The sequence below is a fragment of the Carcharodon carcharias genome, chromosome 31 (assembly GCF_017639515.1).
Source record: "Carcharodon carcharias isolate sCarCar2 chromosome 31, sCarCar2.pri, whole genome shotgun sequence".
NCBI classification, from domain to species: domain Eukaryota; kingdom Metazoa; phylum Chordata; class Chondrichthyes; order Lamniformes; family Lamnidae; genus Carcharodon; species Carcharodon carcharias.
Window position 1 is genome coordinate 10,367,890 of NC_054497.1, and position 23,323 is coordinate 10,391,212.

The window sequence follows — 23,323 nt, forward strand, 5'->3', positions numbered from 1 at the left end:
GAGGGCGGCTTGTTTATATTGTAGAGCTGATTCTACAGCAGTTGGAACAACAGGATGCCCAGCTGTTTGAAACTGTCTGCAGCCGTGTGCCAGGTCACTGCACATTCCCCAATAGCTGAGGATGTTGTGTAGAAGCCAGTAAACCATGAAACCACATTGATGGTCAACATAGGCAGCCTGTCTACCAGCTACGGTTGCCAACTGTGGTTGGATAATACCCTAGAGGATTCATCACTTGACATCTCACCTCCACCCATCATACAGCCACCCCTCCATCATTGACCACCCAATATGTCTATCCTTGCAGTCTACAGCTAATTGGAAAGTGCATGGATTTTTGGTTACCTTATTGAATGATGCTTGACTGTCTAGTCAAACAGCCATTTTGCCCATCTCCAATATTTTCATAACTAATAATCTAAAGTGTTCAAAGTAAATGAAAGAAAAACAGGTAGCCTTTTTAATGCCTTCTCCTGGGACACCCTAACATAGTGCATTAGAGATTAATCTTTAATTCCTGGAAACTCCAGGACCATAAATGCGTGGGTAAACATATCAGAAAAGGATGAACAGGCTGGGTCTTTTCTCTCTTGAAAAGAGGAGGCTGAGTGGTAACCTTGCAATTATGAAAGGTTTTAATAGAGTGGATACAGAGAGCATGTTTCCACCTGTGGGGAAGAACATAACTCGAGAGGCCATTAACATAAGATAGTCACCAAGAAATTCAATAGGGAAATTCAGAAAGAACTTTTTTACCTAAATAATACTGAGAATGTGGAACTCACTACCAAAAGGAGTGGCTGAAGTGAATAGTACAGTTGCATTTGAGGGGAAGTTAGACAAGCATATAAGGGAGAAAGGAATAGAGGGTTATAATGACAGATTTAGATGAAGAAAGATAGGAGCAGCCTCCAGTGGCCCCTTCTTTAAATTCTCTTGATGCCATAGACAGGGGGGCTGTGTGACATTTTCTGGAAACACAGTGAGCCTGCACCCAGAGTTCATCATTAGCTACACAAAATCAGAGTGGAAATCACTTTGTCAAACAAGAGACACTAACCAACATTGTTTTTGTGTATTATGCACATAACTTTTCTTGTGAACTGAGAGCAGTGTGAATAAATGAAAGCTATTCATTAACATTCCACCTTCCTGAAAAAGTACATGGACCGTGTCTCTCTCTCTCTCTCTCAGTCCGTTTTGGTTAATTTGTGCACACTAAAATATTTTGCTGTTTCAAGTTCTTTTTTAAAAAACCCATATGCTAAATCTGAATCAGGTATTCTTACTGCCCCTCAAAGGATCTGGTATTATTCAATAAATGTGGCATTGTCAGTGTCACCCACGTCCCAAGAAAACAAAAAGTTAATCTGTCCAACCATCTCCACACAGTTAAATCCTATTTATCTCAAAATTCTCAAAGCTTGAATATTTTTCGGTGTCATCAAACTTTAACAATAAACGGTGTAACAATAAAGACCGTGACACTAATTTGCCGTGTTCTACTTACATTTTCTTGCATGCACTGAAAGGGTTAATGAGGAAAGAAAAAGAAATAGTAAGAAATAAAGAAGTAAGCAGAAACCAATGATAAATAAAACAAAAAAAGCTCGTGGGCACATTTTACAGTCTGGTGCTTCTGATGCACAGCCTTGTGTGACAGGAACTCAAGCCAAGAATAAAATAATGACAGACATAGCTGATTTTTTGATTTGCATTCCCGTCAAACAAGTTTCTGTGTTGCGAGGGCTCGCTTGTAAAATTTACCCCATAAACTCCACAGGGAGACAATAAACAATCAGGTTATATCACACTTCATGAAAATAAGAGGTGAAAAATAGTACCTAAAGTGTCTTAACATGGAATTAATGTATGGACCGAGGGATCATCAATTGCTTTTATAAAAGCTCCCCAGCTGCCACTCTCGACCAAGATTGACAGAACCGATCTAATGCAGTGATCAATTGATGTTGAGTTAACCACTATTGCTCAACACTCAGATAAACCCCACAGCCCTCTCTGTAATACTCTTTGACATCCCATACTCTTCGCACCACCAATCCTTGATATTACCCACACCGGTAACTGTACCAATCCCTGATATACCACACCGCTCACTGTAACAATGTCTGATTATACCCACCTCTCACTGTAATGCTTATATATCCCATAAACCTCACTATAACAAAGTCTGATATACTTCACAACCCTCATTGTAACACTTTGACATACCCCACACCCCTCACTGTAACAATCCCTGACATACCCCACACCCCTCACTGTAGCAATCCCTGATGTACTCCACACCCCTCACTATAACAAAGCCTGATATACCCCACACCCCTCACTGTAACAATCCCTGACATACCCCCACACCCCTCACTGTAACAATCCCTGACATACCCCACACCCCTCACTGTAACAATCCCTGATATACTCCACACCCCTCACTGTAACAATCCCTGACATACCCCACACCCCTCACTGTAACAATCCCTGATATACCCACACCCCTCACTGTAACAATCCCTGATATACCCCACAGCCTTCACTGTAACAATCCCTGATATACCCCACACACCTCACTGTAACAATCCCTGATATACTTCACACCCCCATTGTAACACTCTGATACACCCCACACCCCCTCACTGTATCAGTCTCTGATATATTCAACACCCCTCATTCTATCACTCTCTGATAAACCTCATACCCCTCACCATAACACTTTCTGATATACCCCACACCCCTCACTGTAACAATCCCTATATACCCCACACCCCTCTCTATAACAAACTCTGATATACTTCCCACCCGTCAATGTAACACTCTGATATACCCCACACCCCTCCCTGTAACACTCTGATATATCCTGCACTGTAACACTCTGATATACCCCACACCCCTCCCTGTAACACTCTGATATACCTCACACCCCTCCCTGTAACACTCTGATATACCCCACACTCCTCCCTGTAACACTCTGATATACCCTGCACTGTAACACTCTGATATACCCCACACCCCTCCCTGTAACACTCTGATATACCCCACACCCCTCCCTGTAACACTCTGATATACCCCACACCCCTCCCTGTAACACTCTGATACACCTGACATCCCCTATCAATTGCCAAAAGAACTTAATTTCCTCATATGTAGGCATGCTGTAGTTCACGAAGATCTGACGACTTCACTGGAATGTTCTCTAAATCAAGAATTAGAAAGTTGGCTAATGTGACTTACTTGGAATTTTGCTCAGTTCATTCATGAATTTGTTCTTCATGTGTGAGAACACATCATGCCTGCTTGGTGTTTCTGTGACATTGTGACCTGGCTCTGACTCTGGAGTCGTCACAGCTGATGGTGCTGCAGCTTCCCTACGTGCTGCATTCATTTTTCAGCCTTTAACCAGACAGATGGAAGTTGATCCTATAGATATTGGAATGAAGTGATTAGGTGAATAGCAAGAGACAAAGAAAGGCTTGAAAAAAATACATTGACAATGAACCACAAGCGAAGATCCAAAATTGTAATTTGCATTGAGCCAACAAATTACCATGCATGAAGCCTCAGGAAAAATAATCACCATACCCAAAATAATAACCATCTTCTGTGTAAAGAATTCTTTTCTAGCCTCACTTTAATTCCTTGTGTGGTTGTCTTAAATTTGTACCATCTCATTATTGCCCCATTGACCATGGAAACAATTCTAGTATCATTGAATAGTACAGCACAGAAGGAGATTATTTGGCCCATTAAGTCTGTGCTGGTTCTCTCAAAGAGTAATCCACTTAGTCCCAACTTCTGGTTCTTTCTTCACATCCCTGTATTTTTTTTTCTCTAATACTCTGTCTACTTTCCTTTTGAAGGCTACTATTGAATTTGATTCTACCACCCATCAGCCAGTGCATTCCAAATCCTAACCATTCGCGCAGAAGAAAGCTTTTCCTCATGTTGCCTCTGGTTCTTTTGCTGATCACCTTAAACCTCTGTCCACTGGTTACTCACCATTGAGTCATTGGAAACAATTTATTTTCATTTACTTAATCTGAACACTTCATGATTTTAAACGCCTCTATCAAATCTTCTCTTAGCCTTCTCTGCTTTGAGGAGAATAACCCCAGCTTCTCCAGTCTATCCACGAAATGCAATCCCTCAACCCGGAATCACTTTCTCTGCTTTTTTTATTCATTCAAGGGGTGTAGGTGTCACTGGCTAGGCCAGCATTTATTGCCCATCCCTAATTGCCCTTCAGTAGCCACTCTAAAGACTTCACATCCTTTCTAAAGTGTGGTGCCCACAATTGGACACAATGCTCCAGCGGGGATCAATTAAACTAATGTAAGTTTAGCATAATCGATTACTATGTACTTGATCATAATCATTCATAACCTAGAAGACCTCCATCAGATCATTTCAGTCCTTCTGCCTCTCCCCTAAACTCCTAATCTTCCCAACTCTTGTGAAAAAGCCCCAGCTTCTCAAGTCTTTCTTCATAGCTGCAATCCTTCATCTAATGACAGGCAATGCAGCAAAGTCCAACACCTATCCAGTGTTCACAAAATAACTTTCCAGCAGGTGCCAATGCATAGTAAGCACAATCAAGAATACTACTTGATGTTTCCCTGCCCTACCTGAGGGAAAGTGAGACCCACAGAATCTAAGTTCTTCTTGTTTCATAAGATCGCGAGGTATTGGAAAAATTACAAAGTATTTACGGCACATTCAACGTACACGGAAGTGTTTATGTTCCATACGAGCTTCTTTCCACTGCTCTTCATCTCACCCCATCAACCTATCCTTCTATTCCTTTCCCCACATCATGTGCTTGTCCAGCTTCCTCTTGAATTCATCTCTGCTATACAGAGACAACTCGGGGTGCATTGGAGGCTGAGTTGGTTTGACCACTTCAAATGAAATGTTCAAATCTTCTATTGATATGAAGCAAAAACCCAAAAGACCGATCCTGATAAATTTCAGTGGAGCAGAGCTTTTGGTGCTGGAATTAGTTGTAGTGTTGCTGCCATGTGGTTTTACATGTCATTGAAATGCTTATTTAAGCGAAGTCGAGAGCGTTGTGCAATACTTAGATACTTGGAAGAGGTAACAAAGTTTAGGTGCGTGGAGAGACAGGGAACAGTTGTTTCAATGTTTGATTCAATTAACCTTTCAAATCTATAGCAGGTTTCAAGTGATTGTAGATGTTGAATGCCCTAGGGAGGATGAACAATGCAGATACTGCAGCCAAAGCGTATTGTGATAAACATTACTCAGAGCAAAGATATTGGTGGAAATCCAAATCTGCCTCACCTTTTCAATAAAAATGTCTTGGGACAATTCAAAAAAATATCCACATACAAAACCATTGAATTGAAGTGAAGTTATTTAAAAGTTAAACATATTTTGTGTCCAGTTTTTACTGCAATGAACAGGATCTACACCCATGTTCACTAGAAACAGTTTAAAGAGGGACAGATTCCAGTCAGTAATGGGACAATTCAAAGCTGATGTTAGGGAGTTCTCTTGACATATGGAGAGCAGTGAACACGTGGATGGACCTCAGAGTAGACCAGCAGAAGCAAAAACTATGGAACCATTTAAGAACCGATTAGATTCTGGAATGAGGATTATGTGGTCTTTGTAGGTGCACAAGCCAAAATGGATTGAACTGTCCATCTCATCTCCTCTACTTTATCAATATGATCCCAGTTCTTTAAATGAAGGAGGAATTAACCATGTGATAGGCATTTGGAGCAAAACCAATACAAAAGAACCAGAGGACAAACTTCTGGCACGGGCTGCACCGAACTGGAGCTCATATTGGGAATTCGAGCACCTGAGATTAGTGCAGCCAATACAACTTTGCATCCATAAAATTAATGAACTAATCTTCTCCAAACCAGGAGTTGTCAGCATTTGGAAGAGTCGATGGCCTAAAGTAGGTAAACACTGACTCAATTTAAGCTTTCAAAAGGAATTGGGTCAGCTCTTGATTCAGCAAAGTGTGGAAGGATGTTGACTTAGTTTCAGGAAATAGTAGATTAGTTCCTAAATCAGGATCTGGAGGGCAGGGAGAGTTAGACATGGGGATATCTGTTCTCATGCCTATGGCCTGAATGTTACACTTGGCATGTGCGCCAAGTCGGCGGAAGCGCTTGTGGAATCCGCTCCCGGCCGCGGTCGCTTTGCCAATTAAGGCCCGCCCAGCATGAAACGTGTCTTCTCTATGGTCAGGAAGGGCCAGGTGGGGGTGGGAGCCTGTCGGGCACTGGGTCCAATGGTGACCCTCCGGGCGCTTTAAAACTGACAGAGGCAGCTCCCTGAAGGCTACCAGGGGAGAATCTTTGGTGTCAGCCCAGGAAACCATTTCATTCGGACAATGGCCTCACTAGTGGCTGGAGACGTCAGGCGAGAGGGCAAGTCGCATGGGCACTTGGCCTCCCGTTTCTCAGATGAGTGCCTCACGGTCCTTGTGGAGGAGGTCGGTGCCAGATGGGACACTCTAGTACCCAGGGATGGCAGGAAGAGGCCATTACCAAAAAAGCCTGGGAGGAGGTGGCAGCTGAGGTCATTGGCCATGAAGTTGTGCGGCGCACATGGGTGCAGCGTCGCAAAAGTTTCAACGATCTCTGTGCTCGGCAAGGATGAGTACTGAGTTGGCATGGATCAGTGTGGAGAAGTGTTAAGGGCTGGCCATCCCCCTCAGGGGTGTTAGAGTCTGAATGTGAACTGTTATAGACACCGGCACCAGCCAAGGGGGTGAACTCTAGCTGCTTGGCCTGAGTGCTTGCGGGTCGAGGGCCATGACTTGGATGTGCCCTGCAAGGTGTCCCAGAGAGGGGGCAAGTTTTCCAGGCTGCAATGGCGCTGCAGGTAGAGAGTGGACAATGCTTCTCTGTCATTTCAGAAGAGAAGCCATAACACCAACGAAAGAACTAAGACAGGCGGAGAATGCCCAGGGTGCCAGCAGTCGGAGGACTACTGGAGACCAAGACGATGCTAATTTGAAGGCAGATGATGAGCCCCTGGAGTCGTCCATTAGGTGGCAGATGCTGGATGTCCAGTGGGATGTGCGGGTGGATCTGGCGGAGATCCATGAGGGTTTGCATGTCATGGTCTCTGTTGTGGAGAAGTCCATGCGGAGCATGAGCACTGTGTTTATCCTCATCACCGAGTGCACTGTCTCCTCCATTGACAGAGTGGCAACTCTCATGGAGAGGCAGCTCCAGGGACAGAATCTGGAGTTCACTGGGCTGTGCTCACACCTGCAAGCCCTCACACAGGCAATGACCTCAGAAGGTCAGTACCAGTGTGAAAGATGGATGTGGCACCCAGTATCCCAGCTGGGTACCCATCCATCAAGCTGTTTGTCATCTCTGTGGGCTCCTCTCAGAACGCTCTGGATGATGGCAGCAGCTCCTCCGTCCCTCTGCCAGTGACCATGGCATTTGATGAGGCTGTGATGATTGGGGAGAGGCCTCCCCAGGAGGGGCCAACACTGGCCAGAGGACGACCGCCAAGGTCATCAAGGCCAACAGGACAGCACAGTCAGCAGGCTGCCTCCAATACCACTGCCAGCGAGTTGGGGGCAACAAGACATGGCACTAGCAAATGTAAGTTTAAGACACCATGAGCATAAGAGGGACTGTTCACGGGTGATCTTCTGTTTTGCCATGATTTGTTAATGGTGTGACCATTAACACCATATATTACTTTGTTCATTTGATGTCAGTGCCAACATGATATAAATTTAGCTTTTGTCTTAATGGCTTCACTTGTTTTGTAGGGCACGCCCAATATCTCATGCTGGACATGAGTGGCTCTAAACCTTATTGCACAGGCACTGGGTAGACTTTGGGTTCAAAGGAAAAGATAATTTCAAACATCTGGGATGGAGGCGGCACCCCTGGCATGAGGTAGGAGCAGATCTTTGGCAGCCTAGCTGAAGGAGCATTGGACCAAGGTGTCCCTGGTGTCCCTGCCTCCCTGAATGTTCCACGTCCTTACCGTGTTCTTAACTGGGCTCCTCTTCTGACTCACCACTGGATTCATCATCTGTGGCCTGTGGAACTGCCTCAAGGTCCTCTTCCTTCAGTGGGTTCCCCCCTTGCCAGAGCCAGATTGTGGAGAGTGCAGCATGCAACGAATATCAGAGACACACGCCCTGGAGGGTATTGCAGTGAATGTCCAGGCATCAGAAGCGTACCTTCAGAAGACCTTTGGTCCTCTCTATCACTGCCCTTGTGGAGGCACGATTCCTATTATAACGCTGCTCTGACTCTGTTCTTGGGTGAAGGAGAGGCATCATAAGTCACCTTTTCAGCAGATAGCCCTTGACACCCAGCAGCCATCCATCCAATTGGGCTGGAGCAATGAACAGCCTTGGCACCTGGGAGTGTCTGAGGATGTGTCATGGGAGCTGCCAGGGTACCTTGCACAGATTTGCAGAATCAGCGTCTTGTGGTCACAAACTATCTGGATGTTCATCAAGTGGAAGCCCTTCCTGTTGACAAAGGCACCCGGCTGACTCGCTGGCGCCTTGCTAGCCGCATGTGTGCAGTCGATTGCCCCCTGGACACGGGGGAAGCCAGCAATCACTGCAACCCCTCTGGCTCACTCAGCCTGGCTGGCCTCGTCCGTATGCAAATGAATAAATGTTATTACCCGCCTGAACAGAGCTTCTGTCACCAGCTTGGCGCAACTATGGACAGCTGATTGGGACACTCCACACAGATCCCCCACTGACCCCTAGAAAGAGCCAGAGGCATAGAAGTTGAGGGTCACTGTGACCTTCAGTGCCACTGGCATGGGGTGTCCACCCACACAGTCGGAGCTGATCTCAGACCTAATCATCTGACAAATGGAGGTTACAGTCCACTGGAGAGGTAGAGCCTCCTTCGGCATTGCATCTCGGACATGTTGAGGTAGTTGCATTGCTGCCTGTAAACTCTGACAGGATAATGGCATCTTCGGCCTTGAACTACCTGCTGGCTCTGCACCCCTTGTCCCGGCACCTCTCCTCCCACAGGTCACTCCTCTGGAAGCTGCATAGGGACACCTGGCCTCCTCTCCCTTCTGTGCCTCTCTTCCTCCTCAGGGGAGCTACCACCAGCAGAGAGCAAATCCCCATTACCAGGGTAATTGAAGGCTGTCTGGTGCCTGGAAGGGTCCACGTGGTCAAAATCCTCCGGGGGCCCAGGAGACACCAATGAGTCTTGAAATGAAGCCTAGGAATACTGGGCTGCATCTTCCGGCCAGCGACCGGGGTGGGGGGGCCAGGGTCCGGGGGGCGGGGCCCGGGGCCCACTCACTGACACATAAAATGACGCAGGGTGACATCGGGCGTGCATCCCAACGTCACCCCGCGTCATTTAGATTTTCAGTTCGGCGGGCGCGCATCAAAATCCATTTGGTTTAAATATCACAATGAAGGCCACTAAAAAAGTAATTAACATAAGGTTGGCGGACAGACCGGGAGCCCAGGCGGGCTTCTGGAAAAACATGAAACCTCACCCATGGGCGGGGCGAGGGTTCATGAGGTTACTAAAATTTTGATAAAATCTCTCACTAAAAGAAATTGACATGTCTCAGCTCATGTGGGAACATGTCAGTAATTTTTTCTCCAGTCTTTATTTTAACGTTTCAAACCTGATCTGATCTTCACACTCAGGGAATCCCCTCCCCCCACCCGCCCGCACTGGGAGCGCATAGCACATAGCGCTTCCTGGCGGACGTCACGCTGGGCGGGCTTTAATTGGTCCACCCACCTAAAATGGCGACGCGCCCCCTGACGTTTGGATGGGCAGGCCCATTAATCATGTTAGTTACTTTCTTTTAATGGCCTTAATAGGCCTTTGACAGTTTGGCAATGACGTGGGGTGAGGTTGGGACGCACGTCCGGCGTGACCCCGCGTAATTTTATGCATCGGCGAGCAATCCCCGCACCGCCCCACCCCCCCATCCCGCCCACTGACCGGAAGATACAGCCCAGTGTTTCTAGGCTTCATTTCAAGACGCTCCCACATCCCCCCCCCACCACCCTCCCGACCCCACAACGGGGGGTGGGGGGGGGGGGTGGGGGGTGGAGAATGTCACCCACTAAGAATGAAGCTCAAGACAGAGGTGAAGCTGTCAATTTCAAATAAGCAACCAGCAGCAAACTATCTCCTAAAACGCCTGACTACTCACAATGGCAGTGCCGCAGACCCTGTTTATCTGGCCCTTGGGTGAGGATTCGTTAAAAGTCGGCCGTCCGGCTGCCCGTTTTGCCCACGTGATGAGTGCGAAATCGCTCTGGCAACGTAAAGTCCGGATCAATTGGCTTTTTGGTGGCCTTAAGCGGCCTTTTAATTGATGGTGGGCAGGCGCGGCTCCAACACCTGCGCGCATCCGCCGACCTGGAGATTGCGCACACGCGGGATGGTGTCGGGGCACTCGCCTGACGCCTTCTCACGCTACCTTACGCCCAATCGGGTCGGGCGCGTAAAATTCTGGCCTCTGAGTTTGTGGGGTTTTTTTGTGTAAACTCCACAGCAGAACTAAGTTAACTTTTGAATTTTCCAGCATGACAGCAGTGACTGCATTTCAAAAGACAGTTTGTTGACTGCGAGTTTTTAATGCACTGAAGATATGAAAAGGACCGTATAAAAGTAATTTTTTTTTTTCCATTACTTGCCTCTGTATGCTGCTGTAGATTGCAGAGTTGATGTAGTGTTGACCATGGCTCAGTGGAAGTGCTTTCGCCTTTGAGACATAAAGGCCGTGAGACTTGAGCAGAAAATCTAGACTGACATTCAAATACAGCACTGAAGAAACCCTGCACGGTTGGAGGTGCTGTATTTTGGATGAGATGTTAAACTGAGGTCCAGTCTGCCCCTCAGGTCGACATTAAAGTTCTCTCGGCGCTCCTGGTTCTAAGAAAGACAGGGAAGATTTCTCTGGTATCCTAGCAATATTCATCCTTCAACCACCATCACTAAAAATAGATTACCTGGCTGTAATGTGTTTTGGGATGTACAAGGTACACACTGCATCCGTGTGGTCCCTGAAAAGTGGCCTAAACAACTTTCTAGTCCATGTCCTCTGAGGTTTCTACTCTGGTATAATACCCAATGTACAATGCAACCATACTTTTCCCTATGGAAAATGCGTTAATGTCATTGTTGTAGTTGCCATGTTTTAAAAACATCCTATCTCTTCCAATAAAAGTGAAAGCTATAACACTAATCTGTTTAACTCTGACTCATTCCTGGCATACGACACTGTGGCAGACATTTTAAGTGAACTTTATTTTTCCTTTCCCTGCCACCTGTCAGAAGCTCGACTCCCATCTCATCACCTGCCGTCACACAATGCAACCATGGACATCCAGCTCAGAGGGTTTCCTTGGCAACAGTTTCATCCCTGGAGCTCCACCATGCACCTTAACTGGGAGTAAAGGGCTGAGCAGGACGAAGTCAAACAGAAATGAAAAGGTCGCCGTGGTATTATCCGTCCAAGTAACCTTTCCATTCATATTTATATTTTATGCTGAAATCTTTCATAAACACAGTCAGCTGCTGTGCAGATTCCATGGTAACTGCTGCATTTACTGATCGCACAGCTCCATGGTAACTGTTACATTTGCCGATTAATTTGCAGCAAAGTGCAGCTTGGACAGAGGCAAGGATACATGCACTGCTTGCTGTGGGGCCAGTAAAGAGCCCTGATTTAACCTTTGGTCGAGTGTCCAAACAGTGGCTGTGGGTGTCACTGGTCTTAGTGCCGGAAGGAGAAAGCTAATCTGGGCATCCACCTGGATTGCCAGCCAGAGACTCCAGTGTGACATTGCACAGGTGTCTAAAGTCCGCTGACAATTGAATATCACACGGATGCTCGTGTTATATTCAGAATACTGAAATGTCTGGCCTCAGGCATGGCCATTGAGTGAGACACTCAACGTGAAGGCTGTCAGTACATAAATGTGGCTCATGGCCTTTGAGACAGAACCAGAAATATTTGTGCCATGAAATCCACTGTATTTACTATTCACTTGGCTAATGCCAGCTGCACTGTCAAGACTTAATGTGACTCCATTTAGAACAGAGACATTGACTGAGTCCCCAAAGGGGTTAATGTAAGGTCAAGACTTTCAGAAGGAGCCTCCTAATACAGATGATGTAAAAGAGCTGAACTGAAAGCTCCTGAGACAAAAGAGATAGTAGTAATTGGGCAATACATTCATTAGATTGTAGGAAACAAATGGTAGCAATCAGTGCTGGCAGTCCTAATTGAATAGTTGTGACCAGGAACCCTAGAATCTGAGGAGGTACTGCTGACAGTCCATGAGGTCATCATGGAACCACAATTAGAAAATTGCCTTTGGCTGTGGTCACTTTACTTAAAAAATATATTGAGCAAGTGAAATGGATTGAGAGTTGAAAAACAACGATCAGAGTCAGGAGAGAGACTCAAGGAGTAAATTTATCCTAACCAAGAAAGAACTGTAAGTTGTAGTAAAAATGGCTCTTTAAGAGCCCTCAGTGAACAGTTTCCATCGATACCTCAGCTGATGCTGATGTGCCATACATACCTGTTGGTATTTAGATGGTGAGCCTCAGTACTCAATTACTGTTCTGAAGAAAAATCATCAACCTGAAAAGTTAACTCTGTTTCTCTCTCCAGAAATGCTGACTGACTTGGTGATTATTTCCAGAATATTTTTTGTTTTTATTTCAGATTTCCAGCATCCACACAATTTTGATTTTCCATTAAGTCTACAATCTCCAACACCATCTCCGATATTGGCTACCTCTGTAAAGGCTGACTGAGGAAGTCCTAAGGAGGTCGTACACTGATCCAAAGGACTTCAGGCACAGAAAGCTTCAGGCACGTGGAACTTTACAGAGTGTAGTTCTTGGCTTGTTGCTAAGCCAATGGATGGCATAATATTTCTTATAATTTTTGAAAAATAACTAAAACCATCTTATATTCAGTGTCAATATTGGGAGTTTTATAGGGAGATGGTGGTGTAGTGGTAATGGCACTTGAGTAATCCAGAGACCCAAGCCAATGCTGGGTTCAAATCCCATCACGGCAGCTGGTGAAATTTAAATTCAATTAATAAATCCGGAATTTAAAGTTAGCCTAAGTAATGGTGGACATGAAACTATCATCGATTGTTGTAAAAACCCATCTGGTTCACTAATGTCCTTTTAGGGAAGGCAATCTGCCATCCTTACTTGGTCTGGCCTACATGTGACTCCAGACTCACAGCCATGTGGTTGACCCTGAAATGGCCAAGGAAGCCACTCCGTTCAAGGAAAATTAGGGATGGGCAACAAATGCTGGCATTGCCACAACACCCATATCCCATGAAAGGGTATTTTAAAAATTTGGAAAGCTTTCTCATCAGCTAGTGTCAGCATTAGCTTTGCCAAGTCATTGGTGGTACAGCCAGCTTCATAGCGTAGCTCTCTGCTCTGTTGCAATAACATTCCTTAAAGTCAGCTTCAGGAGAACATGCCTGCCCACATATGTGCACTTTCCAGTGTGGGTGCAGGGTTGGAGGTGGGAACCCTGACCAATTCTCTTCCCTCCTTACCCTGGTGCTGAGAGACCAACTGCAGCCCTGCAGTCACCCTGACTGGGAGCAGCTAACTTGACTCAGATTGGGGATGAACTGTGGCCTGTACAGTTTAATAGCTGAAAACTGCGTCAGCTTGACTCACAAGACCACTTTGGAGCTTGTGCCACTATCTCGAAATGTTTTTAATGTAAAATCAAAGTTGAAAGATCACAATAATGTACTCTATCATACCTTGGCACCTCAGAATCGTACGACAGTCAATGTTTTTGGCAGTTCTTACCTCTTTCCGTTGAATACTGATACTTTACCACAAAGATTTATGCATCACCGCAGTCAACAATAGCTGGAGCAATAAAGGACTTTCTGGATGGTTAAGAAATCCAAAGCACTCAGTCAACAGATGAATCAGCCATGACTCAGTGGGTAGCACTCTTGCCTTTGTCAGATAATTGCTGGTTCAAGCTCCGTGCTGGAGAATGGGGTACAAAATTTAGGCTGACACTCCTCGTGTAAGTACTGAGGGAACGTTGCATTGTTGGAGGTGACATCTTTCTATGGTGAAGCTAAACCAGGGCTTTACCTGTTCTCTCAGAAAATGAGAGTTCAGAAAAAGGGTAAATGATCCCATGACCCTACATCAATTTAAAAAAAGTAATTATCACATTGCTGTTTGTGGGATCTGCAATTTGGCAGCTGTATTTCCTACATTACAATGGTGAGTGACTGCACTTTAAAAGTACTTCATTGGCTGTAAAGCACTTTGGAATATCCTGAGGTAATGAAGGGTGCTATTACGGCTGTATAAAGTATTTCCTTTTTCAGATTGTTAGAATGCTTGTACCAAAGGCTGAAAGGTTCAGAGTTGATAAGGAATGGACACTTCACCATCAACTGAGTCATACGGTAAACCAGGGTACACATTCTGCACATCAGGAAACATTCTAATATTCACCCATTTATTGGCATTAGTACTTGCCATTTATCAAACATTTTACTTCATTTTGTTCTGGGAATTTTGCTTTTATCCAGGGCATCTTGTTAAAAGCAATTCACTACTGCACAAATTCATGTCTTTTGAATTATCACTGTTCACATTGCTGTGTGATTACCACTGTAAAGGGGTTTATGTCACTAAATATTAATAGTTATGAACTGATTTATGCTTTTTAAATCCTATTTTAAGCTGCACCCTGATGTTAGTCTCCATCCAGCAGCTTATCAATTAAAGGGGAAAAGTGGTTGTAAATGAAACTCTTTTCCTCTTTGGGCCATGTGACAAGGTGGGCTCATGATATGTAAACAGTTCTTGCCTTTATCCTCCTTTCTCTGACAGGAAAAAAAGCTGTAAAGCTACCAGACTCCCAGAAAAAAATGGTGGAGTTGCAGCATAATCCATTTGATTATTCTCGAAAAATAAAGCGGCAAAGTTAAAGACATTGGATGCACATACCTTGATGCAGAGAAAATACGGCTCCATGTTCTTTAATAAGCCCTGAATTTAATTGTACAGTTAGTTATGAATTATACAGAAGATGACTCACTTCAATGTCAGAGTCTGCAAATGTCACGAAAATCCTGCAGCCTTCATGGAAGAGGAAACATCACTCAAAATGGGTTACACCCCTCCCCAAACCAACTCCCTTTCCAACAGCAACAAGAATTAGCAACTCTTTTAGGATAGGACATCCTAAATACACGGATTTCACATCAAACCCTAATTACCCAGAAACTTCTTTTCCAACGTTGAACATTGTAAGATACAAAAGCAGAAATACACTATTGGGTCTTTCTGTAAAGACACTTTTGAAGAATTTTTCACAGGAACATGGCCTCCAACATAAATCACAGGCAAGACCTCAGTGGAGAATTCTGTCCAATTCTAGGCACCATACTTTAGGACAATGTCAAGGGTCACAGGTGAGATATACTAGAATGAAACCAGGGATATGTGACTTCGATTTTGTGGACAGACAAGAGAAGCTGGAGTTGTTATGCTTAGAGCAGAGAGAGTTAGGGGGAGTAACTATTCAAAATCATAAAGGACAGGATTTTCCTGTCGGCGAGCCGGGTGGGCGGGGGGGGGTGGCGGGCTCCACTCGCTGACACGTAAAATGATGCGTGGTGATGTCACCACGCCCCATTTAAATTTTCAGGTAGGCAGGGGCGCAGCGAAATCAGCTGTGTGTCCGCCAACCTGTCAATGGCCAATTGAGACCATTGACAGAGTAATTAAGCTAATTAATGGAACTGCCCGTCCAACCTTAAGGTTGGTGGGCAGGCCAGGAGCCCCGGCGGGAATTAGAAAAAGCATCAAACCTCATCCACTGGCGGGTTCATTCAAAAAATGTAATTAAAGTTTTTTTTAAAATTAGGGACATGTCCCAACTCAGGTGACAGTGTCACATGAGGGGACATGCCAGGGAATTTTTTTTCTCTATTTTCAATATTTTTGACAGTAGAGCTGATCTCCCTGAGGCAGCACTTAGCCTCAGGGAGATGAGTGCGCGAAAGAGTGCACTCTCGGGGTTTAGGGAATTCTCCCCCACCCGCAAAGGGAGTGCATAGCGCACGCTGGGTGGACCTTAATTGGCCCGCCCATGTAAAAAAGCACCGCACCTTGGATCGGGGGTGCCGATCGGAGGCGCACCTCTGCACGCCCACATTTCAACTTCGCCCCCGACAGGGGGAAAATCCTGCCCTAAGAGTCTTGAGATAACAAATCTGGAGAAATTACTTCCAGTGGCAAGAGGGTTGGTCATCAAATGATACAAATTTAAGGTATCTGGCAAAAGTACGAGGGGAGCGATGAGGAGGATTTTGTTTTTTGCATTGGGTCGTTGTAATCCGGAATGTGCTGCATGAAAGGGATGTGGAAGAAGATTCAGTTGTAACTGTCAAAGGGAATTTATTATAAACTTGAAAAGGAATAAACTTAGATGGCTGTGGGGAAAGAGCAGCAGGGTCTAGTGACCCCTTCGAAGAGCCAGCACAGAGACAGTGGGCCGAAATGCTTCCTTCTGAGCTGTATAATTCAATGATGATCAAATCTTATAAAATAATAATTATGATTACTGTGCAGACTGTGTTTAAATGTGATGTTCGTCAGCATAAGGCTTGCAAGCCCGAAAATCCTGACTGAGCCAAGCCCAAATGCTGTAATATCCAACCCGTAGATATTCAGTGATTCTAAATAGTTCCAGTTCTCCCACACAGCTGGTTCCTGCCAATATTGCTAACATTCACAAACCCCTTGTATAAAACAGCTGTGTCCATCACGCGCAATCTCCCTTTGCAAATGTTACATATTATACAGAGATTACCATCACAGGCCAGCTTTTTCCCAACACTTACTCTTGCGAAGGAAAAAAAAGACTTTATGTAGTGCCTTTCACGATGAGGACATTCTAAAATGCTTCACAACCAATTAGTTAATTCTGAAGCATGCTCATTGTCGTAGTATAAACCCTGCAGCCAATTTGTGCACAGCAAGATCCCACTGACAGCATCAAGATAAATGACCAAATCATCACAAGTTGGTAGATAAGAGGCAACCATTATCTAACTGAATTATGGAGCAGGCTTGAGGGGCAGAATGACTTCCTTTTCCTGTGCTCCTCGATGCAAAAACATAAGTCAAATACTACTCCCTACAGTTATCAAATTTACATTATATGGAGTGACAAACTGTTTTCGATCGGCTGGTGGTTCTTGGTGCTTTGAAGAACTTAGAACAAAACGGGCCTGGAAATTGGATAACACCGTGCCTAAAGATCCAACATAGCCGGCCCAGTGTGCGCAAACATTCCGTGCTGGAACTGCATCACCCGCTGTATTGGTTAGGCCTACTGAGCAGGGATGGGATTTAATCCTGGCGATGGAGGTCTCAACTGTCAGCTGGAGAACAAGAGAGAGCTCCGCATTGCCTCCTTTGGGGAAGGCTAGCGTTGCCAGCCATCCAGGATTGGCCTGGTGACTCCAGGAACTGAAGATCAATCTTCAGGGCACTGCTCACTGCTGTGAGCAATCATGGAGAAAAATCATCCAGGCATTAAAAAAGATTGTTTTTTTATATCATTTTTTTTTTTTTACATTTCTCTTTACCAGATATAAAAATATTAAAAATGGAGAAAAAAGGCTGGCTGACAATCAAGCAGTACTCAATTGGGTAATGAATCTTCTTGCTTTCCAATAGGTGTAGGAATTCTGTGTCACAAGGTTGGATGTGTTGGTTGATGATTGGCTGGGGGTGTGTAGGCAGATCATGTGATGAAACCTCCAGGAATACATTTAATCACAGTTGGCAACCCTAGGGAAGGCCTGCCATAATAAATGCCAGTCAGGCAGTTAAGTGGCCAGCGGGCAAGGATTAAGGACCTTGGGGGTGAAAATCCTGCTCCCCGAGAGTATCTGGTCAGCCAAAGACCAGCAACTCATCACTTCCATCAGCACCACAAGGACGGAGGTGGCAGCTGCCAGTAATGCACATACCAGAGGCCTGGGATCAACAAAGGACCCATGCCACAGGTCAGTGAGGGCAGGATGGGGGTCACGGGGAGGGGTTGCTGGCTGGGGGGACAGCAGGGGCATCAGCAGAAAGGACAGGCGATGGCTTTCAATGTGCCTCCTCTTCCTGATGCCGGGTTCCTCGATCAGTCACTGAGTGCTAGACAATGGGGAACCCTATCCTCCTCCTTAGGACTCCTGCAAGCAAACACTACAGGGTCACACTGCCCTGGTTGAATACCAATGGTGATGGAATGGGACCCTCAATGGCATTGGTATGGGAAGGGCATCCACGAGCCTTCCCACCCCGGACTAATTTGGGGCAGAGGCAGGAAGGTGGCAGGTCCACACCTGTCACCCGATTAAATGCTTCCCCCTGCCTCCAGACTCACCTTGGGGAGGGCAATAAATTGTGCCCTAGGTGTGTGTGAGATTACCCTTAGGCTGTATGCGGTGGGCAGTTTGCCTAGGGGCTCAGCAAGGAAACCCAGTGCCAGTCCTTAAAGGTACAACAGGAGGTTGCCACCTGAAAGGTCAGCTGCAATTTCTTTTCTACTTACTTTATTGTGGAGCCTGGGAGAGTAGGCCTTTGTGATGGGCGCTAACCATGTGACTCTACGTAATTATAAGTCTGATGTCAAACTTGCATTACACCTCTCAAGGTTACCAAAAGGTAGATTTTAGAAATGTGTAATTTCCATAGAGAAGCTCAGTGCTAAGAGTGAATACTGGGGATTTGGGCGGTGCCAGGAGTATCACTGGGCTCATGGATCTGGCCACAGCCTTGTCACAAGATCAGCGGAAAGTGCCAGAGAAACATGTGAACGGCTCGTCACTCCATTTCTGCTGCGCTTCCACTCGTTATGGTGGGAGAACCCCAACAGAAACTAAATAATAAAAAATAAAACGTAAAAAGAAAACAGAAGAAACGTATACAACTTAAATAATAACGTTGCTGCTAAAATCCATCAAACGCTGCAGTCCCAGTGGGGCCCACCCTGTCGCGGGAGGCCACAAGCATACCAGTGGCTGCCATGTGCTCCCTCTTCAGGGTCATATGGGTGCAAGCAACAGCACAGAAGAGTGGCAGGAAGAATGATCGCTCCCCCACCCCACCATGGGCTGCATCCAACCTGGGCATATATATGGCTGCCTTGCATGGCCAGGCCCAGGAGCAGAGCCCATGAGGAGGCCCTCTGACTTGCCCGTGCCACCACCACCCTTCCCTTCCCCCACCACAAACCTCACCAAAAGCACCGGCTTGTGATATATTGCTACAATAAGCTGGCTGTGTTACAGCAAAGTCCAAGTCCCCTGTCACATTTCAGCTGCTATGCAACATTGGCAAACAGCAGAATCTGTCCACTGGGCCCCAGAGCGTCCATAATCAGCCACCTTTATCTAAAGACCAGTTCAAATCTGCCTCCAGATAATTAATAAACACTGGCAGGTGTGAACAGCTGAGAGTCAGATCATATCAAATCAATATCAATATGCATGCGAATGTGTGCCTTGCTGTGTGTCTGAAAGACAGCAGTCATGGATGCTGAACATTGACAGTGCCAAAACACTCAGCCGAGCAACATATTGCCACTGTGGCTTACGCTGGGTTTTATATAAACAAGGGGGAAGTAAAAGAAGATTGTGTGAGGGGACAGATGAAATTACAGGGCTGAATTTTTCCAAGGAAGCCTTCGGCGCAGGAGCAGCCACTGCCACCGGGAAGCCCCTCCATGGGCCATGACACTCTCACTAAGGAGGGACCCTCCCCGGGAACCCACTGGAAGACCACCATAGTTTACCTGGTGGTCTCACCACGCGGCAGTGGGCCCTCCTGACCCGGGAAAATGCCCAAAGGGAATGGAAGTAGCCCTTACTTTGGCCATTATGTGACTCAACTGACCACCCAGTGGGTGACTGTGCCACTAATGTTCTCGCCATTGGCAAGTGGCCATGGTAACGCAAAGTTGTCAGGCTCCCACCAGTTCCCCCACACTTCCCCCCCAACACTTTCCCCATCCATACTGCTAACCCTCCTGCCTCCCAGCTTATCTCCAACGGGCCAGAAATATTCAACCCACAGCATTTTGTGCAGGCCCCGCACATACGACAAAAAAAACCACCTACAATAAGTTTAGTAACCTGAGTCCTTCGTATGCTTCTTTTGTGTGAACACTTGCAATATTTTTTTTTCTTGGTAACTGATTAAGCAGTTCACTTAGCAGATGTTCTATTGATTAAAAGTCTGCTTACTCCTGACATTTTGCTTTTCATTGAGATTTAGAGCAAAACCTTGGACCACTGGACTCGGTCCTGATCGTTTAATGATGCGGACGTCAATTTATCAATTTACAGTGCCCTTTAATTCATCAGGACAGTTTACAATGACACAGAAGGGGCTGTGGCAGTTCACACAAGTAGATGATGTCCATCCGTCACACTGATTTGATTCCGGCTGTCTTCTTCAATCAGTCCGTGACAGAGTCATTCACGGTAACAGATGGGACAAGCAATTATTAACTTGTTTATTACACAAAAAAAAAGCATGATGTTGATCAAAATCACTGGCAGCAACTCTGTCACCAGCAGGATAAATGTTCTTGGGAGAGTTCACTAGCCTATTAAGTGATATTAAATACAGGGTAATAACTTGCCACATACATTTCTGTAGTATTAACTTGGAATTGGCACGTTCTGATGACTGTTACTCTTTCATCGTGCAATCACTACATTCTATGGTTGTGTTTTGATGTGTCTGTGAATTAAAGTGATGATTTTAACTCTGCCCACTCTGCAGAAACAAGCCAAATGGGCAGTTAAAATTGCCCATGGGTCTTACCTGCCAACATCTCACACCGGTTGCGTAGGTTAACCCATTCTTCATGAGCGTAAAATCAGGCAGGGGGCAAAAATAAAGCCCTAATCTGAACCTGTCTCATTCTTTGTGGGCAGGTCATGACAGCAGCAAGGCTTTGAGTGACTGAGCACTTGGATAAGTATGAACTAATCAAGGAAAGTCACCACAGGGCTGACTAATCTCACTGAATTTTTTTGAGGTGGTCGTTGTCTGGTGAATAGGGCAGTGATGATGAATGTTGATCTGACAGACTTACAGAAAGCTTCTGATAAGGTTCTGCAAAAATGAAACATCACAGAATTGGAGGTAACGTTTCGGCATGATTTGATAATTAATTTGGAGAAAGCAAGTAGGGCTAAAAGGATTTGAAGGTGGTGTACAATGCAGATTCAGTAAAATGAAAGCTGGTCTTAAAGAGTTAAATTATGAGGAATGTATCCTACATGTAAATGTTTGAGGGGTGAATTAACTGAGGTCTTTAAAACAAAGGAATTTGATATGGTAGACACAGAGATTATTGCCTTTGGCAAGGGAATCCAGAACTAAAGTACATAAACTAAAAATCAGAGCTAGATTATTTAGGAGTGAATCAGGAAGCAGTTTTTCACATGAAGCATAGCGGAAATCCGAAACTCATTCCTCACAAGGGCTGGACAATTAAAATCTTCAAGAATGAGATTTATGTCAGATAAGGAGGAAATGGGGATATGGAGTAAAGATGGATAAACGGAACTGAGGTAATGATAAGCCATTATCTAACTGAATGGCGGAACAGACTCATGAGTGACTTCCTTTTGTTTCTATGTTTGCACACAACATCTCTGATGTTCTCAGGATGCCCAAGGTGCTCCTCAACCAACGCAATACCTTATATACAGTGTAGTCACTGTTCCTTTGAAGACGAACGCAGTGGACAACTCACATGCAGCAAGCTCCCAAAAACAGCAATGAGATGAAAGACAACGTCATCTGTTTTGACATTTGTGGATTGAAGGATGAATGTCAGAGCCTTGCGTCTTGAACTACTCCCTTTGTCTGTAGGTTAGGGTCAATATTTTAGCTCTCCCTCAGAGGGTCTGTGGTGTTTGAAAATCTGTTAATACAGCAACAAGTTGCATTTATATAGCATCTTTAACATAGCAAAAGGAGTGTAATCATATAAAATTTGATACTGAATCACCTAAGGAGGCATTAGGGAAGGTAGTCAAAGCCTGGTCAAATGGATAGGTTTTAAGGAGCATCTTGAAGGAGGAGAGAGAGAGGTAGAGAGGCATGGGGGTTTAGTGGGGGAATTACACAGCTTATGACTCTTACCTTCCACTAGTTGGAGGCGATGTAAATTGGGGATGTGCAAGAGGCCAGAATTGGAAGAAAGCAGAAGTCTTAGAAGGTGCTGGAACTTGAGGAGGCTAGAGAGATATGCAGCAGTGAGCCACGAGGGGATTTGAAAGTGAGGGCGAGAATTTTAAATCGAGGTGTTATCAGACTGGGAGACAATGTTTACTGAGCACAGGAGCGATAAACTACTGTGATTTGAGAAAACACCTCACCTACAGCTCAGTCTCTGAGACTAACCAGGGACAGAAGGTGGATGACATGCCTGTCTTTCTCACTAATAAGAGGTGACAAGCAATATTAAATTGAGGAAATACAACCTGGCTTTGTCACATTGCTGGAAGAATCCTCTTTAGACACGCTGGCAGACAGATAAATGCCACATTCTCTAATCCCCGAGGAACTTGCTAGAAGGTTACACAGTTCAGCAGAGGTGGAATTCCCCAGAGAATTAAAAGGCAACAGTGGAAAAGAATTTCTAACTGTCTGTGTGCCAACCTGCTACACAGGTTGACATTTTTCATCAGAATAAGTTAAGTCTCATCACACCCTCCAGTCCTCAGTCAGACTAGACAGAACTCTTTAAACTCCTATCTCTGATGAGGGAAGGAAGGACTAGTGGAGGAGCTATCTCAATCCAAGGCTCCTTATGGCCGAGGTGACACCTTTTCCAAATCAAAAACCAGACACAGTCTAGACTAGCAGGGATGAAAACAGAAAATTCTCGTAATACTCAGGAGATCAGGCAGGATCTGTGAAGAGAAACAGAGTTAACGTTTCAGTTTGACAACCCCGGAGGTTGAGTGGGAGTGGGGGTGGTGAATGCAGGTCGGGGGTGCCCTGATGTTTGCTTTACTAATGACAAAAAGCATCAAAATGGGCTCCACCAGCGGTTCAGCTAACACAAGAACATAAGAAAGAGGAGCAGGAGTAGAACATACGGCCCATCAAGCTTCAATACAATCATGGCTGATCTTGGGCTTCAACTCCCACTCACACCCACATATCCTGATTCCCAGAGAGACCGAAAATCCATCAATCCCAGCTTTAAATGTATT

General features: G+C 45.3%; 1 protein-coding gene across 4 annotated transcripts in view; it reads right to left on the reverse strand.

The window, feature by feature from the left end:
• Positions 1–23,323, reverse strand: part of LOC121271781 (synaptotagmin-1-like) — a 74,959-nt gene that overhangs the window by 46,104 nt on the left and 5,532 nt on the right. For 2 of the 4 annotated variants that reach the window (XM_041178047.1, XM_041178048.1), the window contains exons 2-3: positions 21,853–22,023; positions 3,247–3,432 (exon numbers count right to left, since the gene is read on the reverse strand). In XM_041178047.1, the coding sequence (XP_041033981.1) occupies positions 3,247–3,397 (151 nt within the window). In that variant the 5' untranslated portion in view covers positions 3,398–3,432; positions 21,853–22,023. Of the gene's footprint in view, positions 1–3,246; positions 3,433–15,020; positions 15,100–21,852; positions 22,024–23,323 lie in introns of those variants that run through there. The other 2 variants (XM_041178049.1, XM_041178050.1) reach the window with 2 other exon arrangements.